This window comes from Leucopleurus acutus (genome assembly GCF_964270905.1).
Source record: "Leucopleurus acutus genome assembly, chromosome: 5".
Classification (NCBI taxonomy): domain Eukaryota; kingdom Metazoa; phylum Chordata; class Mammalia; order Artiodactyla; family Delphinidae; genus Leucopleurus; species Leucopleurus acutus.
The window spans coordinates 91433931-91453449 of record NC_139147.1 but is presented as its reverse complement, the minus strand read 5'-3'; the positions used below and the strand labels follow the sequence as shown (position 1 = coordinate 91453449).

The 19519-nt window shown below is 34.1% G+C and overlaps 1 protein-coding gene across 3 annotated transcripts in view; it reads left to right on the top strand.

The window, feature by feature from the left end:
• Positions 1-19519, top strand: part of NAALADL2 (N-acetylated alpha-linked acidic dipeptidase like 2) — a 1451411-nt gene that overhangs the window by 1028180 nt on the left and 403712 nt on the right. For all 3 annotated transcript variants that reach the window (XM_082839043.1, XM_082839042.1, XM_082839044.1), the window contains 2 exons: positions 16466-16558; positions 19241-19446. In XM_082839043.1, the coding sequence (XP_082695169.1) occupies positions 16466-16558; positions 19241-19446 (299 nt within the window). The remainder of the gene's footprint in view (positions 1-16465; positions 16559-19240; positions 19447-19519) is intronic.

The window sequence follows — 19519 nt, the reverse complement described above, 5'->3', positions numbered from 1 at the left end:
TATATGTACCACCTCTTCTTTATCCATTCATCTGTCGATGGGCATTTAGGTTGCTTCCATGACCTGGCTATTGTAAATAATGCTGCAGTGAACACTTGGGTGCCTGTGTCTTTTTGAATTATGGTTTTCTCTAGGTATATGCCCAGTACTGGGATTGCTGGGTCTTATGGTAATTCTATTTTTAGTTCTTTAAGGAACCTCCATACTGTCCTCCATAGTGGCTGTATCAATTTACATTCCCACCAACAGTGCAAGAGGGTTCCCTTTTTTCCACACCTTCTCCAGCATTTGTTGTTTGTAGATTTTCTGATGATGCCCATTCTAACTGGTGTGAAGTGATACCTCATTGTAATTTTCATTTGCATTTCTCTAATCATTAATGATGTTGAGCAGCTTTTCATTTGCTTCTTGGCCATCTGTATGTCTTCTTTGGAGAAATGTCTATTTAGGGCTTCTGCCCATTTTTGGATTGGGTTGTTTGTTTTTTTAATATTAAGCTGCATGAGCTGTTTATATATTTCAGAGATTAATCCTTTTTCTGTTGATTCATTTGCAAATATTTTCTCCCATTCTGAGAGTTGTCTTTTTGTCTTGTTAATGGTTTCCTTTGCTATGCAAAAGCTTTTAAGTTTCATTAGGTCCCATTTGTATATTTTTGTTTTTATTTCCATTACTCTAGGAGGTGGATCAAAAAAGATCTTGCTGTGATTTATCTCAAAGAGTGTTCTGCCTATGTTTTCCTCTAAGAGTTTTATAGTGTCTGGTCTTATATTTAGGTCTCTAATCCATTTTGAGTTTATTTTTGTGTCTGGTGCTAGGGAGTGTTCTAATTTCATTCTTTTACACATACCTGTCAAGTTTTACCAGCACCACTTATTGAAGAGGCTATCTTTTCTCCATTGTATAGCTTTGTCTCCTTTGTCATAGATTAGGTGACCATAGGTGTGTGGGTTTATCTCTGGGCTTTCTATCCTGTTCCATTGATCTATATTTCTGTTTTTGTGCCAGTACCATATTGTCTTGATTACTGTAGCTTTGTAGTATAGTCTGAAGTCAGGAAGTCTGATTCCTCCAGTTCTGTTCTTTTCCCTCAAGACTACTTTGGCTATTCAGGATCTTTTGTGTCTCCATACAAATTTTAAGATTTTTTGTTCTAGTTCTGTAAGAAATGCCATTAGTAATTTGATAGGGATTGCACTGAATCTGTAGATTGCTTTGGGTAGTATCGCCATTTTCACAATGTTGTTTCTTCCAATCCAAAAACATGGTATATCTCTCCATCTGTTGGTATCATCTTTAATTTCTTTCATCAGTGTTTTATAGTTTTCTGCATACAGTTCTTTTGTCTCCCTAGGTAGGTATATTGCTAGGTATTTTATTCTTTTTGTTACAGTGGTAAATGGGAGTGTATCCTTAATTTCTCTTTCCGATTTTCATCATTAGTGCATAGGAATGCAAAAGATTTCTGTGCATTAATTTTGTGTCCTGCAACTTTACCAAATTCATTGATTAGCTCTAGTAGTTTTCTGGTGGCATCTTTAGGATTCTCTATGTATAGTATCGTGTCATCTGCAAACAGTTACAGTTTTACTTCTTCTTTTCCAATTTGTATTCCTTTTATTATTTTTCTTCTCTGATTGCCGTGGCTAGGACTTCCAAAACTATGTTGAATAAGAGTGGTGAGAGTGAGCAACCTTGTCTTGTTCCTGATCTTGGAGGAAGTGCTATCAGTTTTTCACCATTGAGAATGATGTTTGCTGTGGGTTTGTCATATATGGCCTTTATTATGTTGAGGTAGGTTCCCTCTATGCCCACTTTCTGGAGAGTTTTTATCATAAATGGGTGTTGAATATTGTCAAAAGCTTTTTCTGCATCTATTAAGATGATCATATGGTTTTTATTCTTCAGTATGTTAATATGGTGTATCACATTGATTGATTTGCATATATTGAAGAATCCTTGCATCCCTGGGATAAATCCCACTTGATCATGGTGTATGATCCTTTTAATGTGTTGCTGGATTCTGTTTGCTAGTATTTTGTTGAGGATTTTTGCATCTATATGCATCAGTGATATTGGTCTGTAATTTTCTTTTTTGTAGTATCTTTGTCTCTTTTTGGTATCAGGGTGATGGTGGCCTCATTGAATGAGTTTGGGAGTGTTCCTTCCTCTGCAGTTTTTTGGAAGATTTTGAGAAGGATGGGTGTTAACTCTTCTCTAAATGTTTGATAGAATTCACCTGTGGAGCTTTCTGGTCCTGAACTTTTGTTTGTTGGAAGATTTTTCATCACAGTTTCAATTTCATTACTTGTGATTAGTCTGTTCATATTTTCTATTTCTTCCTGGTTCAGTCTTGGAAGGTTATACCTTTTTAAGAATTTGTCCGTTTCTTCCAGGTTGTCCATTTCATTGGCATAGAGTTGCTTGTAGTAGTCTCTTAGGATGGTTTGTATTTCTGCAGTGTCTGTTGTAACTTCTCCTTTTTCATTTCTAATTTTATTGATTTGAGTCCTCTCCCTCTTCTTCTTGATGAGTCTGGCTAATGGTTTATCAATTTTGTTTATCTTCTCAAAGAACCAGCTTTTAGTTTTATTGATCTTTGCTTTTGTTTTCTTTGTTTCTATTTCATTTATTTCTGCTCTGATCTTTATTATTTCTTTCCTTCTGCTAACTTTGGGTTTTGTTTGTTCTTCATTCTCTAGTTCCTTTAGGTATAAGGTTAGATTATTTGAGATATTGCTTGTTTCTTGAGGTAAGATTGTGTTTCTATAAACTTCCCTCTTAGAACTACTTTTGCTGCATCCCATAGGTTTTGGATCATCATTTGTTCATTGTCATTTGTCTCTACGTATTTTTTGTTTTCCTCTTTGATTTCTTCAGTTATCTTTTGGGTATTTAGTAACGTATTGTTTAGCCTCCATATGTTTGTGATTTTTACATTTTTTCCCTGTAATTGATTTCTAATGTCATAGCATTGTGGTCAGAAAAGATGCTCGATATGATTTCAATTTTCTTAAATTTACTGAGGCTTGTTTTGTGACCCAAGATGTGATCTATCCTGGACAGTGTTCCATGTGCACTTGAGAAGAAAGTGTAATCTGCTGTTTTTGGATGGAATGTCCTATAAATATCAATTAAATCTCTCTTGTCTACTCTGTCATTTAAAACTTGTGTTTCCTTATTAGTTTTCTGTTTGGTTGATCTGTCCATTTGTGTAAGTGAGGCGTTAAAGTCCCCCACTATTATTGTGTTACTGTTGATACACTCTTATAAGGGATACAAAGAAGGTAGAAGCTATTTTTGTTCTCAGGTTCACACTCCTCAAAATATCTTCCTATTTAGATAATTTTACTAGTTTTAAAGAATAATATTTAGTTAAATTTTAAATGTTTTTTCCAAATACATGCAAGCTCCCAAGAGTACATGCACACGTGGATTTTTCTGTGTATATGTGTTCACTAAAGAGGGGTTAGCTACTATTGCCGGAAACCCAAGCATATGGTTTTTGTTCAGAATCTCTTTGCTTGTCTCACTTTTTCAGAACCAAAATTTTACAGTACTACAGCATATTTAGGGAATATGCATGCATATTTTTACTCTTTTTGAAATGTAATTTCTGTTATTACAAAAATGTTTACTACACATTGAGTTAGAAAAGAGATAAGCAAAAATATGAAAATAAATCAATACATTCTGTGTTAGTCATTTTAGGCTTCCATAGTAAGTTACCACAGACTGGATGCATTAGACAACAGACATTTATTTTCTCACAGTTCTGGAGCTGAGAAGTGCGAGGTTCAAAGTGCCAGAAAATTAGCCTTCTGGTGAGAGCTCTCTTCCTGGCTTACAGACGACTGCCTTCTCTCCAAGTCCTCACATGGCCTTTTCGCTATGTGCACACAGAGAGAGTAACAGATCTCTTCTGTCTGTCCCTCTTTTTATAAGGCCACCAGTCCTATCAGATTAGAGTACCATTCTTAAGATCTCTTTTAACTTTAATTACCTTCTTAAAGGCCCTGTCTTCAAATAGAGCCAGACTGGAGTTGAGGGCTTCAACATATGAATTTTAAGGGCCACAATTCAGTCTAGAACACATTTTTTACACCCAGTAATTACTGCTTTGAACACCTTGATATAAATTCCTATAGATTTAGATATAAATGTATATATATAGCCAAAATGAGATCATACTATACATATTATTTTGAAAATTGTTTAATTATTGCCACTTTTTCATGATAGTAAACTTAATCATTTTTAATACACAGACTGTATTAAATTTTAGTAATCACTGTAGTCTTGTACAGTGGGTTTATCCAAACCAATATCCAGTTGAGGCCTAAAAATTGTATTTCTTCTAATGCCGTATGATCCTCTTTTCCTCTTTTGACACTCACTTGTCTGTGGGACCAAGTCAGTGGTCCTGCATGTGTCTCATTGTCTAGATTTGTAGGATGCTTCTTGTGATTTTTATTCAACTAATTCTTCTAATCCTTGTATTTCCTGTAAACTTGCAATTAATTCTTAAGGTTTATAATAGAAAACTCATTATGTAATTAGAGGATAAAATTTTGTAAGGACATTTTCTTGTAGCTGATGTTTTTGTCAGTATCCAGGACATGGTAGGGCATGCCCCATTGATTCAGGTGAAGTGGGGCATAGTGGACAGAGTTGGGTCTTAAGACTAGAATTACCTCCTTGCATAAGGTTAAATTCACTGGAGGATATAGTAAAATGTAATTTCTGAGAAAATTCCAGTATGGCAAGAAGAACATGGTGTCTGGGGCAGGTCTGATATCTGTTTGTATACATTGCTGTGGACATTTTAGTTATTTGCTGCCAATCCATTCTGATTGGTTAGTGTATGGTGTATCAATTGCTAAATATTTAAAATAAGAAAATAAGACCCTTAGTCTAGAACATATGATGTCCAGTCACCAGTGTTTGTTCAGAAACACCTTTGGCAATAGGGAGATCCCATGTGGAAAAATGGAGTACCCAGAAAGCTATAAAAATTATGACGATATATAATCCAGAAATTTTATACTCAGATAGTTAGGCAAGCAGTTGGCATTTAGGAAAGATGTGAGCAGACTACAAAAGGCCAGTCATCAAAACTGTGATTCTAGAGCAGATTCCTGTCCCTGGGGTGCAATAAAATTGAAAAAATAATTCAGAGTCCCAGTCCTAGAAGTTCTATTCTGAAGTCAGGAAAGCAACAAATGCTTAATTATTGCAGCTGGGACTCAAGAATTAGCAGCAATTGTTAGTCCTCAAATCTCTCTAAAGAAGGTTGGAATTTTTCCTAGATACTGGGTAAGCTTACAGTGCAGGTGGAGATGAAGCTTTGTTAGCTATTGGGGAAGAAGATGACTGAGAATCAGTTGATCCTTCATGATAGCAACAAAAATGCAAGACAGAATTATCACTGGAACATAATTTCTGCACATGATGAAATTAAGGACTGGAGAGAGGCAGCTGCTTTTATGTCTCTTAGCTCTGACACTCCTCACCCTATTTGAATACAAATGTTCTCTGAGTGGAACACATTTTTGTCATCTTGAAATCTTTTGAACTTCACATATAAAATTTAAAGCTTCCATCCAACTATGGAACATGAAAGACAGAAAACATTTGGTAAATGTGAGCTGGAAATGTTATCTTAAAGTAAGAATATATACACACACATGCACCGACTTTTCGAATAATAAACTGCATCTAAAGGTTCCCCAGGGTTTTCTAATTTCAGAAGTATTTTTATTATTTCGGAATACATTCACGCTTACAGAAAAGTTGCAAGAATAGCTCAAAGAAATTTCTTCCTCAGCTACCCAAGTGTAGGCTACAGACATGATAAACAGTTGCATCTGAATTCTCCCGCAAACAGTGACATTCTCTTGCACAAACAGCAGGACCGTTACAAACAGGAATTAAACTTGGATACATTTCTACCATGCCCTAAGTAGCCCCCATTCACCTTTTGCCAATTGTCCCAATAATGTCCTAAATAGCAAATAGATCTAAACTAGGATCATGTGTTTCGAGTTATCAAGTCTCAAATTTCCTTCAAACTGGAACAGTTTCTAGTTTTTTTTTTTTTTTTTTTTTTACTTTCATTGCTTTATCCTTTTTTTTTTTTTTTCCTGTAGTACGCGGGCTTATCGTGGCCTCTCCCGTTGCGGAGCACAGGCTCCGGACGCGCAGGCTCAGCGGCCATGGCTCACGGGCCCAGCCGCTCCGCGGCATGTGGGATCCTCCCGGACCGGGGCACGAACCCGCGTCCCCTGCATCGGCAGGCGGACTCCCAACCACCGCGCCACAAGGGAAGCCCTGCTTCATCCTTTTAAAACTTACGTGCCAGTTATCTTCAGAATGTTCCCCAGTTTGGGTTTACCTGATATTTCTCATGAATAAATTCAGGCTCTGAACCCTTGGCAGCGGTATTATGCAAGTGAGACTGTTTTCTGATTGCTAATATTAATTTGTTCCATTACTGGTAAAGCTAACTTTGACCACTTGATTAAGGTGGTGTCCACCAGACCTCATTAAAGTTACTCTCTATCCTTTTTTTTATAATCAATAGCATTTGAAGTTATGCAAACATCTTACCCCCACCATTTCTACCTTCACGCAGTAGTTTCAATGTTCACTGATGTTTTTTTTTGCTCAAGTAATTATTTCCAAGATGATGCCAACGGTGACCTTCTAAGTCCATCATCCTCTCTACTTTTATTAATCGGCATTTTGCTGTAAAGAAGAATTTTCTTTTTCTTGTTTGTTTGTATGTTTCTTTACTTATAAATACAGTATCAATGTATTACATAATGAAGATTTATATTCCTAATTTATTCAATGGATTATTATTCAATCCTATTTTTATTTTGATACCCAAGTTTTCCTAGGTCAGACAGTAACAGCAGTTTCTACCTGGATTCTGTGTCCTTTGATGTTTCCTCAGAATTCTTTGTGTATTTCCTTGGTTTTTGACCCAGCAAGTTGTACCAAATCATGTTGTATTTCCCCACCCCAACCCTGTTACCAGCTTTTTCCTAAATGATCCCTAGTTCCTTTGAGTGGAGAGTGCTGTCTAGAAAACAAGATGTGGATTCTAGATTTGCTCATTGCTATTGGAGTGTTGCTTTTTTCAGTACCTCTTAGTAAACAAAGATAGGAAAATATATATTTTGATATTATATTTTGATATAAATATGTATAAATATATATATACACACACATAGATTTACATTTATATCTATCTCTCTATCTGAAAAACCATCAGTACATATCAATACCTAGTGTTTTTCTCCGTTCATGTTTGTAAATCCCATCTCTGAGAGTGAGAAATCTGCTTCTCATTATTCTGAATATATATACTTGAGTAATCAGTTCCCTTGAGTGTATACAGTTGATGCCTTTCCTTCTTCCTCTACAAGAATGCCTTCCCCACTCCATTATGGCTCTGACAACCAAGCCAGGCACTGTCACACATGGACTATTTACCCTATATCAAGTGCTTTCCCTATTCCCTACCTGAAATGCACCCCACTCAGGCTCCCACACTGTGTGTTGTTCAGCTCTTAAATGGGGATAACCTTAGTCAGCTTTAATGACTTCTCTCATTACACTGTTCCCCCTGACAGTTGCTTTCCTTTCCATATTCAGACTTACATACACACAGACATATACAATATCCTCCTCATGCTTGGGCCCTGATACCCTGTGCTAAACCACTGCAATCCATTTGGATGCCTTCCTTTCCTCACATGGTCTTCAACCCCTTGCTCTGGGCCACAGTGGCATCATCTTCTCCTGCCACTGTCAGAGGTGCTAACCTTGGACAACCCATGTCATGGCTTTAGGACTGATCACTCATGAAGAGAAAGGAAGGGAAGAGGAAGAAGAAGAAAACATACATTGTTTATGAGTACATGAATGTTTAATTCACATAAATATTCTTGAGCAGTATATTTCTTTCTTAGTTTTTTCTTTACATTTAGCAGTCTGTAGTTAATATTTATCCATGTTGTCAAAGGTACATTTACTTCATTTCTTCTAAGTGCTATAGAATATTTAAAGAGTAGCTTTACTCTATTTGATACATCCATTACTCCAAGGATGGATGCCTAGATTGTCCTCACTTCCTTGTTGCCAAACATTCTAGGTTCAAATTTCCTTTTGCTATTTTTTATTTCTTTAACAACATTAACTTATGACCTTCTTGTATTATGTTGTTTTTGACATGCTTGGTACCAATCTGATTCTTGTTTTTTCTGTAAGCGGTCTACTTTTTGACTTGGGGAACTTTTAGTATTTTTTTCTTTGTCTCTCATGCCTTTAAATTTTGTGCTAAAGTATGTAGATGCTTCTCCTCTTCTCTGGAAAGATAGTAATAAAAATAAATATTTTCTTCAACTATTTTCTCTCCTCCATTTGTTTTTCCTCCTTCTGGTGTTCTTTCTAGAACTCCCATTTCTATTCATTGTGTCTTTTACTTGTATGTTTATATTTTATGTTTTCATTCCTTTCTGTGGGTTCTTGGAAAAAATTCTGAATCTGATCTTCTATATCTTGAATTTATTTTTCATTTATATCTATCTATTCCTTACCATCTCTCTCTACTCTCCCTACCTATTGGTATATTTCTTTCAATTATTCTATTTTTCATACCTCTTATTTCCTCTTTTTAAAAAAATGTTTTCAGGCTGTTTCTTATTACTAATGCAGTCCCTTTTCTTTTAGCGAGTTTAGTTATAATGCGTATTTTTAAATTAATGTATTGTGTGTTTTAATATGTTTACTTTGAGTATTATATGTGTTCATTGTGTTAACTTTTGTTTATGAGAGTGTGGATCTCAGATATCTAGATACTTTAGCTTGGGAGTTCATGTTGCCCTGGAGGAATTAGCCATCTTCTTGTGACTTATAGGAGGGCAGACCTGAAGTCAGGCCCCAGTTTATATCTTCATGGGTTTGTATAATGAGAGAGTCATTGTGTTCCAGTTACAATGAAACTATTCTAAACCACCATCATTTTCTGCTGGTTCACCAGGAAGCCCCAGTTTTCAGAGATTTGATGTTATAAGGAGAAGACAATCCCCTTAAGGTTTTAATCTCACCATCCCTGGGATTTGGAAAAGAGAAATAAATGCCCAGAGTTCAGGTTTGCTTAAGCGTCTTTATGACCAGTGTTTCACCCCAACTGACACAGGCAGGACTTCCTAACCCAACTTATTTATTTTATTTATTTTTTAACTTTAATAACATATTTTATTTAATTCAGTGTATTCAAAATATTATCAATATATTGTCATCAATATGCAAACATAGTAATGAAATAGTTTACATTCTTTTTTCATTCTAAGTCTTCAAAATCCAGTGTGTATTTTACATTTATAGTATATCTCAATTAAAACTACACACATTAAAAAAAAATTTTTTTGCAGGTTTTGTGCTTTTAATAGATTGTACTTTATAGACAGAGGTCTTTCAGAACTAAGCCACTGTTCATTAGGTCAAACAATTTTAGCTTTTAAACCTTTTCATTTAAATGTGACTTATAGGGACTTCCTTGGTGGCGCGGTAGTTAGGAGTCCGCCTGCCAGTGCAGGGGACACAGGTTCGATCCCTGGTCCAGGAAGATCCCACATGCATCAGAGCAGCTAAGCCCATGCGCCACAACTACTGACACTGCACTCTAGAGCCTGTGTGCCTAGAGCCTGCCACCACAATGAGAAACCCGCACACCACAATGAAGAGTAGCCCCCACTCACTGCAATTAGAGAAAGCCTGTGCGCAGCAACAAAGACCCAATGGAGCCAAAAAAATTTTTTAAATAAATAAATTTATTAAATGTGACTTATATTCAGAAAACAACACAAATCATAATTGTAGAGCCCACTTACTTTTCACAGTTGAGCACACTTATGTAACCAGCACCCAGATCAAGAAACAATACAACAAGCACACCTAGGAGTCCCCCACCAGTTACACCCCCAGGTAACAAGTATAGTTAATTTAAAGTCATTGTCTGCTAATTCCAATATCTCAGTCACCTATGGATCTACTTTCATCATCTATGTTTTCTTTGCTTATCAGTTATATGATCTTGCCTTTTCCACATATCCTAATTTTCTTTTCATGGAAAGGCATTTTATTTTAAATATAGCAGTGTTGTAAATGTCAATCCCAAACTCTCAATCTATCCCTCCCCCTCTCCAACCCTTCCACTCTTGTAACCATAAGTTCATTCTCTAAGTCTGTGAGTCTGTTTCTGTTTTGTAAATAAGTTCATTTGTATCATATTTTTTTAGATTCCACATATAAGTGATATCATACATTTGTCTTTCTCTGTCTGACATACTTCACTTAGTATGATAATCTCCAGGTCCATCCATGTCACTGCAAATGGCATTATTTCATTCTTTTTAATGGCTGAATAATATTCCATTGTATATATGTACCACGTCTTCTTTATCCATTCATCTGTTGATGCACATTTAAGTTGCTTCCATGTCTTCGCTATTGTAAACAGTGCTGCAATGAATATTGGGGTACATGTATCCTTTTGAACTGTGTTTTTCTCCTGACATATGCCCAAGAGTGGGATTGCTGGGACATATGGCAACTCTAGTTTTAGTTTTTTAAGGAACATCCATACTGTTCTCCATAGTGGCTGTGCCAATTTCCATTCCCACCAACAGTATAGGAGGGTTCCCTTTTCTCCACACCCTCTCTGACATTTTTTGTTTGCAGATTTTTTGTTGATGGCCATTCTGACTGGTGTGAGGTGATATCTTATTGTAGTTTTGATTTGAATTTCTCTAATAATTAGCAATGTTGAACATCTTTTCACGTGCCTTTTGGCTATCTGTATATTTTCTTTGGAGAAATGTCTTTACCTAACCCAATTTATGTTTAAGTTATTAATCTCTCTTTTTAAATATGTTATCATAAATATACATTTTACCTAAGTTCAATCATTATATATATCTGTATATTTGTATTTGTATTCTGTTCTTTTCACTTCTAGTGTACCCATGTTTCTACATATTAATTTATATTTTAACAGCCACACATTTTATTGCAATTTTCTAAGTAATTTTCCTGTTTGGGAAATCTATGTTGTTTTCTGTAATTGCTACTATAATTGTACTGCAAAGAGTACAATTATTCTTGTAGAATAAATTCCAAAGTGCAAGATTGCTAATATTATTGCTATGAAGAGTAATATTACTTTACCTATGGGTTGTTTAAATTAGCAATGCCAACAGCAATATGAATGTGGAAGTTTATCCAAGATTTTACTGATATTTATTATTAAAATAGAAAGTGTGATCATAGTGCTGCTTTTAGTGACGGAAAACAGGCTCTATGTGCATTTGTTTTCAGACATGGGTATGGAATACTATGAAACAACATGTATTAGGATCAACATCATGTGTGGGGATGTAAATAAATAGATTAAAGGCTGCTTTTTGCTATGTTGCATGCCATTATTTGGACCTGGTCTTGGCCCTGTGACACATAAGGAAGTCCTTCTGTCAGTTGAAAAGAACCAGTGTAATCATAATATCCTTGCAAAAAAGGTCGTGTTCAACTTTCTCAGACCTCTGTGTTTCTTTTAAATAAAACTCTTAGACTTAAGGCTGTAGAAGAGGGCAGGTAAAATAATTTGAAATCTGTTCATGCAAATGTCTAGGAACTCTGTATGAGCCATAAGAAAAAAATGTCTTTAAAAGCATCTGTCAAAAAAGAAAGTAAAATGTCCAGAAGGAAACATGAAGACAGAATGAAAAATCAGAGAAATAAGCAGAAGAGTTGACCCTCTGGTCACCTAGTTTTGGGAGGTCATGGATCCCAGTGAATTAGGTAAATTAGAGTGGGAATATAGAACTCACAGGGGGACAAAAGACATGGTTATGAGCCTATAGGGAGAAAGGAGTTGTAACTAACATGTATATAAACCAGGATCATGGAGTTGAAGTAGAAAGAAATCCACCCACTGGTGGAGAAAAGCTTTCTTCTGCCTGAGCTCTGGATAAAAAATTTAAAAAAAATCTTTTTAATGTCTCTAGAAATAAAAAATCCTGGCTCAGAATTTTCATTAACATTGTAGTATAGAAACATCAAGCCAAAAAATTAGCATAAAAATTGTGCCCAAGCCAGAAATGCCCCTGGGATGCCTGACAAAAGCAAATGCAATGCTGGGAAAATAAGTATTGGAGAAATACTAAGCAAAAGAAAGATAGGATAATTATATTAATGTGGGGGGGAGACGTTGGGGAGAAAAATTGGGATAGAAACAATATAAAGAATAATTGTTCTATATAATCTATATAGAAATCAGGAAGTTGTAGCAATTCCAAACTTGCATACATGTAACTAAGTAGTCTAAAAATATACAAGGAAAAATACTATACTATTGCCAAGATAAATTGATAAATTAGCATCAAATGGGAAACTTTAACATGTCTCAATAATTAACAGAGAGAATATGTAGAACAGTTAATAAAGTTATAGCCACACAGTTTTCAAGCTTGATTTACTGGACCTATATATGAAATGCTACATCCCTGTAATAGGAAATACACATTCTTTATATGGAACATACACAAAAATGTTTATTCTCTATTTATCAGATGTAATAGCCTACAGGGTCACAAAACTCACCTAAAATCAAAGTATCAGTAGTATATAGACCTGGCTCTCAGTTCATAATTAAATTAAGCTAGGTATCAATATTAAAACAGTAGCTCACACCTTATATTTGAATATTTTAAAAATTCTTTGAACTAATACATTTATTATAGAAATAATTATCATAGAAATTTAAAATGCTAGAATTTGTAAGATAATAACACCATATATCAATATTAGTGTGCTTCACCACAATAGAAAATCTGTAGCCTTAAAGACATGTATAAAGATTAAAAAGTAATGAGCTAAGCGTTTTAACTTAAAAATTTAGGTTAAAAAACCCCAGAGAATATATTCAGGCAAAATTTAACAAAGATACTAATAAGCATAGAATATAATATTGAAGCAAAAAATAAAGAAAAAAATATTGAGGATCCACAAATCCTAAAACTGGTTTTCTGAAAATTCTAAAAAATTAGCTAAACTCTGGTAAAACTGATGAAGGGAAACAAAAAAGACAGAAGTAAATTGATCTTAGAAATAGGAAAGGAAACAAAATTATAGTTAAATGACAGTATTTTTTCTGAAGCATTAGAAAAAAGCAAACAGCTAAATGCATTTAGAAGAAATAAACATGTAAAAATCTGAATTTACTTATATTCGTTAATAATTTGAAAATATTAAGTGAAATAAAATGAAAATATACATTGAGTGAAAAAGTACTCCTCCCTGCAACACACACGAAAAATACCAGGATGAAATAGTTTTATATACGAACACTAACTCTCCTTTGTAAAATGGATAATGTCTGTGCTACATAAACTCTTACAGAATCAATGAAAAGAAGCAAAGATCACTAAACATTTGTGAGGTTATATAATCCACATATCACAATCAGACAAGAAAAAATTGAGAAGTATAATTATCAATAAGCCACTTATAAATATATATCCTGAAAATATTAGTAACCAAAGACAGAAAATATATCATGACCAAGAAGGGCTTATTCCAGGAATACATGGATTTTTTAACATTGTAAAGTGAAAAGCCTTGCAATTATCTCAAAAGTTGATTCAACATCTGTTTATGCTAAAATCTATTAGCAAAGGAAGAGCAAAAGTGATCTTCCTTATAAAAGGAATTTCCCAGACACCTATAGCAAACTACGTAAAAAAAACACAGTTGTAGAAACATTTTGTAGAAGTGAAGAACACAAGGAAAGGACAAAGGAATGCTGCTTTTACTGCCTCCATTCCACAGTGCACTGGCAGTCCTATACAAAATGATGAGAGCAGTAGATAAAAGCTTTACAGTTTTAAAAGGAATAAGCAAAACTATTTTTTGGTATATATCTACAGTGAAATTAACAAAAATAAAAACCCTATAGATTAACCATTATAACCTATAGGAGATTAACAAGAAGATTTGTTATAAGACTAATATATGAATTTAAATAGCATGCTTATACACAGTAAAATAATTATAAATGCTATATTTTGTTAACATAGAAGGAAAACCTTAAAACTAAATTTAATAATAGTTGTGCAAACCTTTTATAAAGAAAAATATAAAACTTCATAAAAGACATAAAATCAACTGAAATAAATTGAGAGGCATACCATATTCATAGATAAAATGCATGATTTTCTCAAATGGTTCCATTAATTGAATACAATCCTAATGAAATCCTGAAATGTCTTTCCATGGCACATGGCGAACTAATATAAAAGTTTATATGAAAGTAGTTGTCCATAAATCCCCCCACATTGAATAATAATTAAAAGAGACGATGACAATGATGGTGGTGGTTGTGGTGGTAGGGGACCCATTACTTCAGTCATGATAAAGTTATGTTAATTAAAACAGTATGACACTGGTTAAAATGAAATGCAGTAACAAGGATAACAGCTTCATTAATGCTTCACAGAGAAAAAGAGATCCAATGAGAATTAGTACATGTGTGTGCAAATGGAAATATAAATTGTAAGGCACTATATTAATATAAGGTAATATTTCAAGGAGTTTGCCTTACATTTGTATATATTATAAGGTTTTCTCATTGCTGAATTTGAAAAAAAAATTAATATTGAATCTTAGATACAGCTGAAGAATCTTCTCTGGTTTTCTAACTCAAAAATAAGATGAAAATATTAAAAACAACAACTATAAGTTCATGACTGCCTCATCTAAAGTTCATTTATCTGGACAATTTGGAACAAACCTAGAACAGGGAATTAATGACTAAAAACAAACATATGATTTCAAGTGTATCACATTCTGGAAAAGGCAAAACTGTAGAGACATTTAAAAGATCAGTGGTTGCCAGGGGCTCAAGAGGAAGGGAGAGAGGAAAGTATAAGCAGGTATAGCACAGGAAAATTTTAGGGCAATGAAACTATTCTATATGATACTATAATCATGCCATTATGCTTAGGTCAAAACCCATAGAGTGTACAATACAAAGAGTGACCCTTAATATAAATTATGGACTTAATGTATTAATATTGTCTCATTAATGGTAACAGATATTGATCATGCTAATGTAAGATATTAATAATAGGGGCAGGGGAGAGAGGGTATTTGGGAACTCTGTGTTTTCTGCTCAGTTTTTCTGTATTTTGAAACTGCTCTAAAAAACCTCACAAAGTATAGTACTTAAAAAATATTGAACAGAAATGCATAGCACGTAAATTAGAACTGCAATACTCAGATTACAATATTCACAATACACAATAAGCAGATTTCCTTTTCTCCTATATGAGGCACTCAGGTGTTCTCTTGAGGTCTCTTTATTCTTGTTTAGTTATAATTTTTTCAGTGTACTGATTTTCTATTTAAATTGTTAGTAGGGCACATTCAAAGAAAGAAGCAACTTATTTATCATAACAGTTTTCATATAGCAGTAAGAAGTGACATTTGGAGGCCCATCAGTATAGCATGTCTACTTTGCATTGCTTGCTATCTAATTGCCACCCTCTCCCCAATAGTACCACTTGGCTGCCCTTGGACCTCTCCTAGAGAAACCACCTTCCCACCCCCACCCCCAGCCCCCAGACTTCCCAAGATCCATCAAATACAGGATTAACACATGTCATCACCAAAGACCTTCAAAGGCCACTTCAGGGCTGTGACTGAAGTCCTTTCTGATTGGTGTCTTTGCCTTATTTGTTGTCAAAATTTTTGAATATCAAGCATGATTAGAAGAACTCAAAGAGGCAGGGCAGGTGGTAGAGATTTAGTAGAGAGGTGAGAAACCTACAAACACAGGTAGAAATGAAAACTCCAAGATTTGAAAATAAGTGTAGCTTTAAGAATCTGTATTCTTTTAATTTGTGTAATGCTTTATAGTTTTCAATGTGATAATGTAATAATGAATCATACAAAAAAGTTAAATCATCTTCACATGCTATTTTTCTGAAGCTAGACAAGTACTTAAAATTCTTTGAAAATATTTTTACCTGATTCTTTTCATTTTTAAAAATATGAATTGTCCACATCTCCTTGAGGTCTTGTTCTGTGTGCTTTCCTGTTGAACCCCACTGCAGTTTTTAATGTGAAATTTAGAATTGCCTATTTATGGTTCTGAAGTTCTATGAGGCTAGCAATTGTATCTTAGTCATCATTATATAACAAGCACCTAAAATAATGTCTACACAAAGTTTCAAATACATATTTGCCGAAAAATGTAACGTTGGTTATCTAGAAAAATTCAGTTGTTTGGAATTATTTGTCTGATCATATTGGATAAATAAATTTGAATGCTTTAAGAAAAAAAAAAACAGCAGAATATAGAGAAACAAGTATCTTTTAATTTTCTTTTCCCCCCCAGAGGAAAGAATTGTCAGCATGAAAATTCAGACAGTCACAAAATTTGAAACAGTTACTAATGTTGTTGGATATTTAAAGGGCTCAACATCTCCAGGTAAGTAGATCCAAATATTTATAATCTACACTTTATATGAAATATCACAAGAAAATGCTCTGTAACTATTTAATAGCATAGTTAAATGTCCTACTTTAGATGTAATTACAAGTTCATACCACTCTAAAGGGTGGTATATAAAACCAAGAAGCAAGTCTTTATTCTTTCTTACCACATCCCTTCAAAGATAAATCATAGTAGAGAGTGTAAGAGGGAAACAAAACAAAACGGAGAAAACAGAGTTTAGATTTGTTAAATTGGCATGTACCTGTGAGTAAAAGCCATAGAAACCAATGTTTTCTTTTTCTTTTATTCACTGTAACACCATTGAAGATTTTATTTATATCAAGAAAAGACTTTTTTAAAAAGGAAATATTTTAGTTTTAATTATGTGTTTTTAAGAAAAATTAAAATTTTGGTTTTCAAATCTTTCATTGTTAGTCTGTGTCCCATCTCTGACCCTTGGTCCACTGACAATTCTGCCTAATGTTTGCATGGCTTAGGTTTTGAAGGTGCTTATGAAAAGGATCACCTGGTTACATTTTAAATAGTTTTATACCTTGTTATGGGATGCTTATGGAATCTTCAGATGATACTATATAGGCTAAAAAAGTGAAAATAACTGACAAATATATTAACAAATTAACAACACTTCTGAACATATTGTGAGGTTGAATGACATATTACTGTCTGCTGTGCTTGTTTTACATGGTAGAATGCAGTAGTCTTTTAGTACATTTGTGTCATTGCTATTGATTTGGTTGGGATATTTACTGAAGTCATCCTTGGAGTATAATTCTTCTTCATGATCTTAGTCAAACTGACTCCATAATTGCTAACCCAGGGAATTCTGAGATCAAGTTTTACATTCCCATCAAGTTTCCTGCCTGCCAACTCTTTAAAAATTCACGGACAGCTTCTCTCTGGTTTCCTTACAGTAGCAACCTCTGATGAACAACCTCGGATCATAATATCTTTAAATACAAGATATAAATGAATTTGGAAATTGTTACTATTGCATTTCAACCATTTCAACAACTTTATATCATAAGGATCTCTAATTGAAGCATTAGAAATATTTATCATCATTGCTACATTCGCTAGTTATTTTTGGAAAACCAAACTGTACAAAATTATACTCACTATAGGATTAAAAAAAAAAAAACTTATTGAATTCAATGTAGAAGAAACCCCAAATTTAAAAAATCAATTTACTAGTAGTATTCCTAGGTGTATAATATGTAAAGCTTCTCAATTTTATTTATTTGAATTCTACACAAAAATATTGGCTGTTCATTCACATACTTTTCTTATTTAATGACTCTGAAAATTAGAAATAACCATCAGTTAGTATTAAGGTTTTTATATATGGTTTATCCAGAATACAGACAATTCCAAACAGAATTTTTATACATATCTGGGAGATGAGTGAATCAATTCAACATTGCAGGCACACTGTGTATACCATTAATTAAGTTTTGATAAATTGTTGACAGATCAAATTCATTGTTGGTTCCAATATCAGTGTGGAAAACTAAAATAGTTTCACACAGTTGTGTTTCCAGTAAAGTAGTGTTTTGATGCCATGAAGTCAAGGTGTGATTCATTCATTCCATACATGTGTAGTACTTATTATATGTCAGATGTTATTCAAAGTGCCTTACAAATAGTAACTAACTTAAAACTCAAAAAAACTGAATGATGTATGTACTATTTTTATTCCCATTTTATGGTTGAAGAATTTAAGGCATGAGAGCCTAAATAAGCTTTCTAAGGTCATACAACTAGTAAGATGAATGGCCTGGATTCAAACCCAAGCAGAAAGGCTTTAAACTCTGTACACTTAACCATCAAGTTATGGGACATCTCCTAAGGAAATGACACTTAATGAAGAAAAATATTTTTACACAGATTGTAGGGCTACTTGATAAAGTAAATTTAGCTGTGTATCAACAACATTCACTGGCAAAATCAGAGGAAACTCTGGAGATACATTTTTAGTCTGCCTTATTACTAACAATTGTCAGCAATATACGTTATTCAGAAGCCATCAATGTGTCATGGAGATCTTTCTAGTAGTGTATCTAATGGATTTTGTATGATTATGTGAAATAAAATATGCAAAAAAGAAAAAGTATTTGGATGACTTTTGATGATGATTTATTTTTTCCATCAGGAAAAGGAGAGGGTCTAAAACTCTAAGTTGGAAGTGAAAACTGATTCCCTAAATACTTCATTTATTGCAAAGTCCATACATGACTACCACATTTTTAATACTTACAGCTACTGAATAACTGTTCCCTCAAATGTATGAATAGTTCATTAATACTTACTGAGCATATACACATTGTTTATAGGGCACTTCCCACTATGATTCTGGCAAAATGTTAGATAAGGGTTTCATTGTGGCATATTTGTATACTTCATTAATTAATATGCATGTTGAGACGACAGTAATATGGATCTAAGCTTTGGATTCATAATTGAGTTCAGCAGCTGCCTCTGCTTTGATATACACACATGTGTGAGTCAAGACAGTGGGGGGAAAATGTTAGTCTTAATTATCAGAACAATTTTGCATAATTGTTGCTCGGTTGTGCAATAGGATCATATAAATGTCATTAAATTTATTGTTAAGATGTATATTGTATTATAATGGCTCTTGTTGTCTTCTATTTGCAGACCGTTATATCATAGTTGGCAGCCATCATCATACTGCATACAGTTATAATGGACAAGAATGGGCCAGCAGCACTGCCATCATCACAGCTTTTATCCAGGCCTTGATGTCAAGAGTCAAGAGAGGGTGGAGACCAGACCGCACTATTGTTTTCTGTTCATGGGGTGGAACAGCTTTTGGAAATATTGGCTCCTATGAATGGGGAGAGGTAAACGTGCATAAATTACTATGCCTTGCTCTCAAAATTGCGCAGTCACTCTCTCGCTCTCACTCTCGCTCTT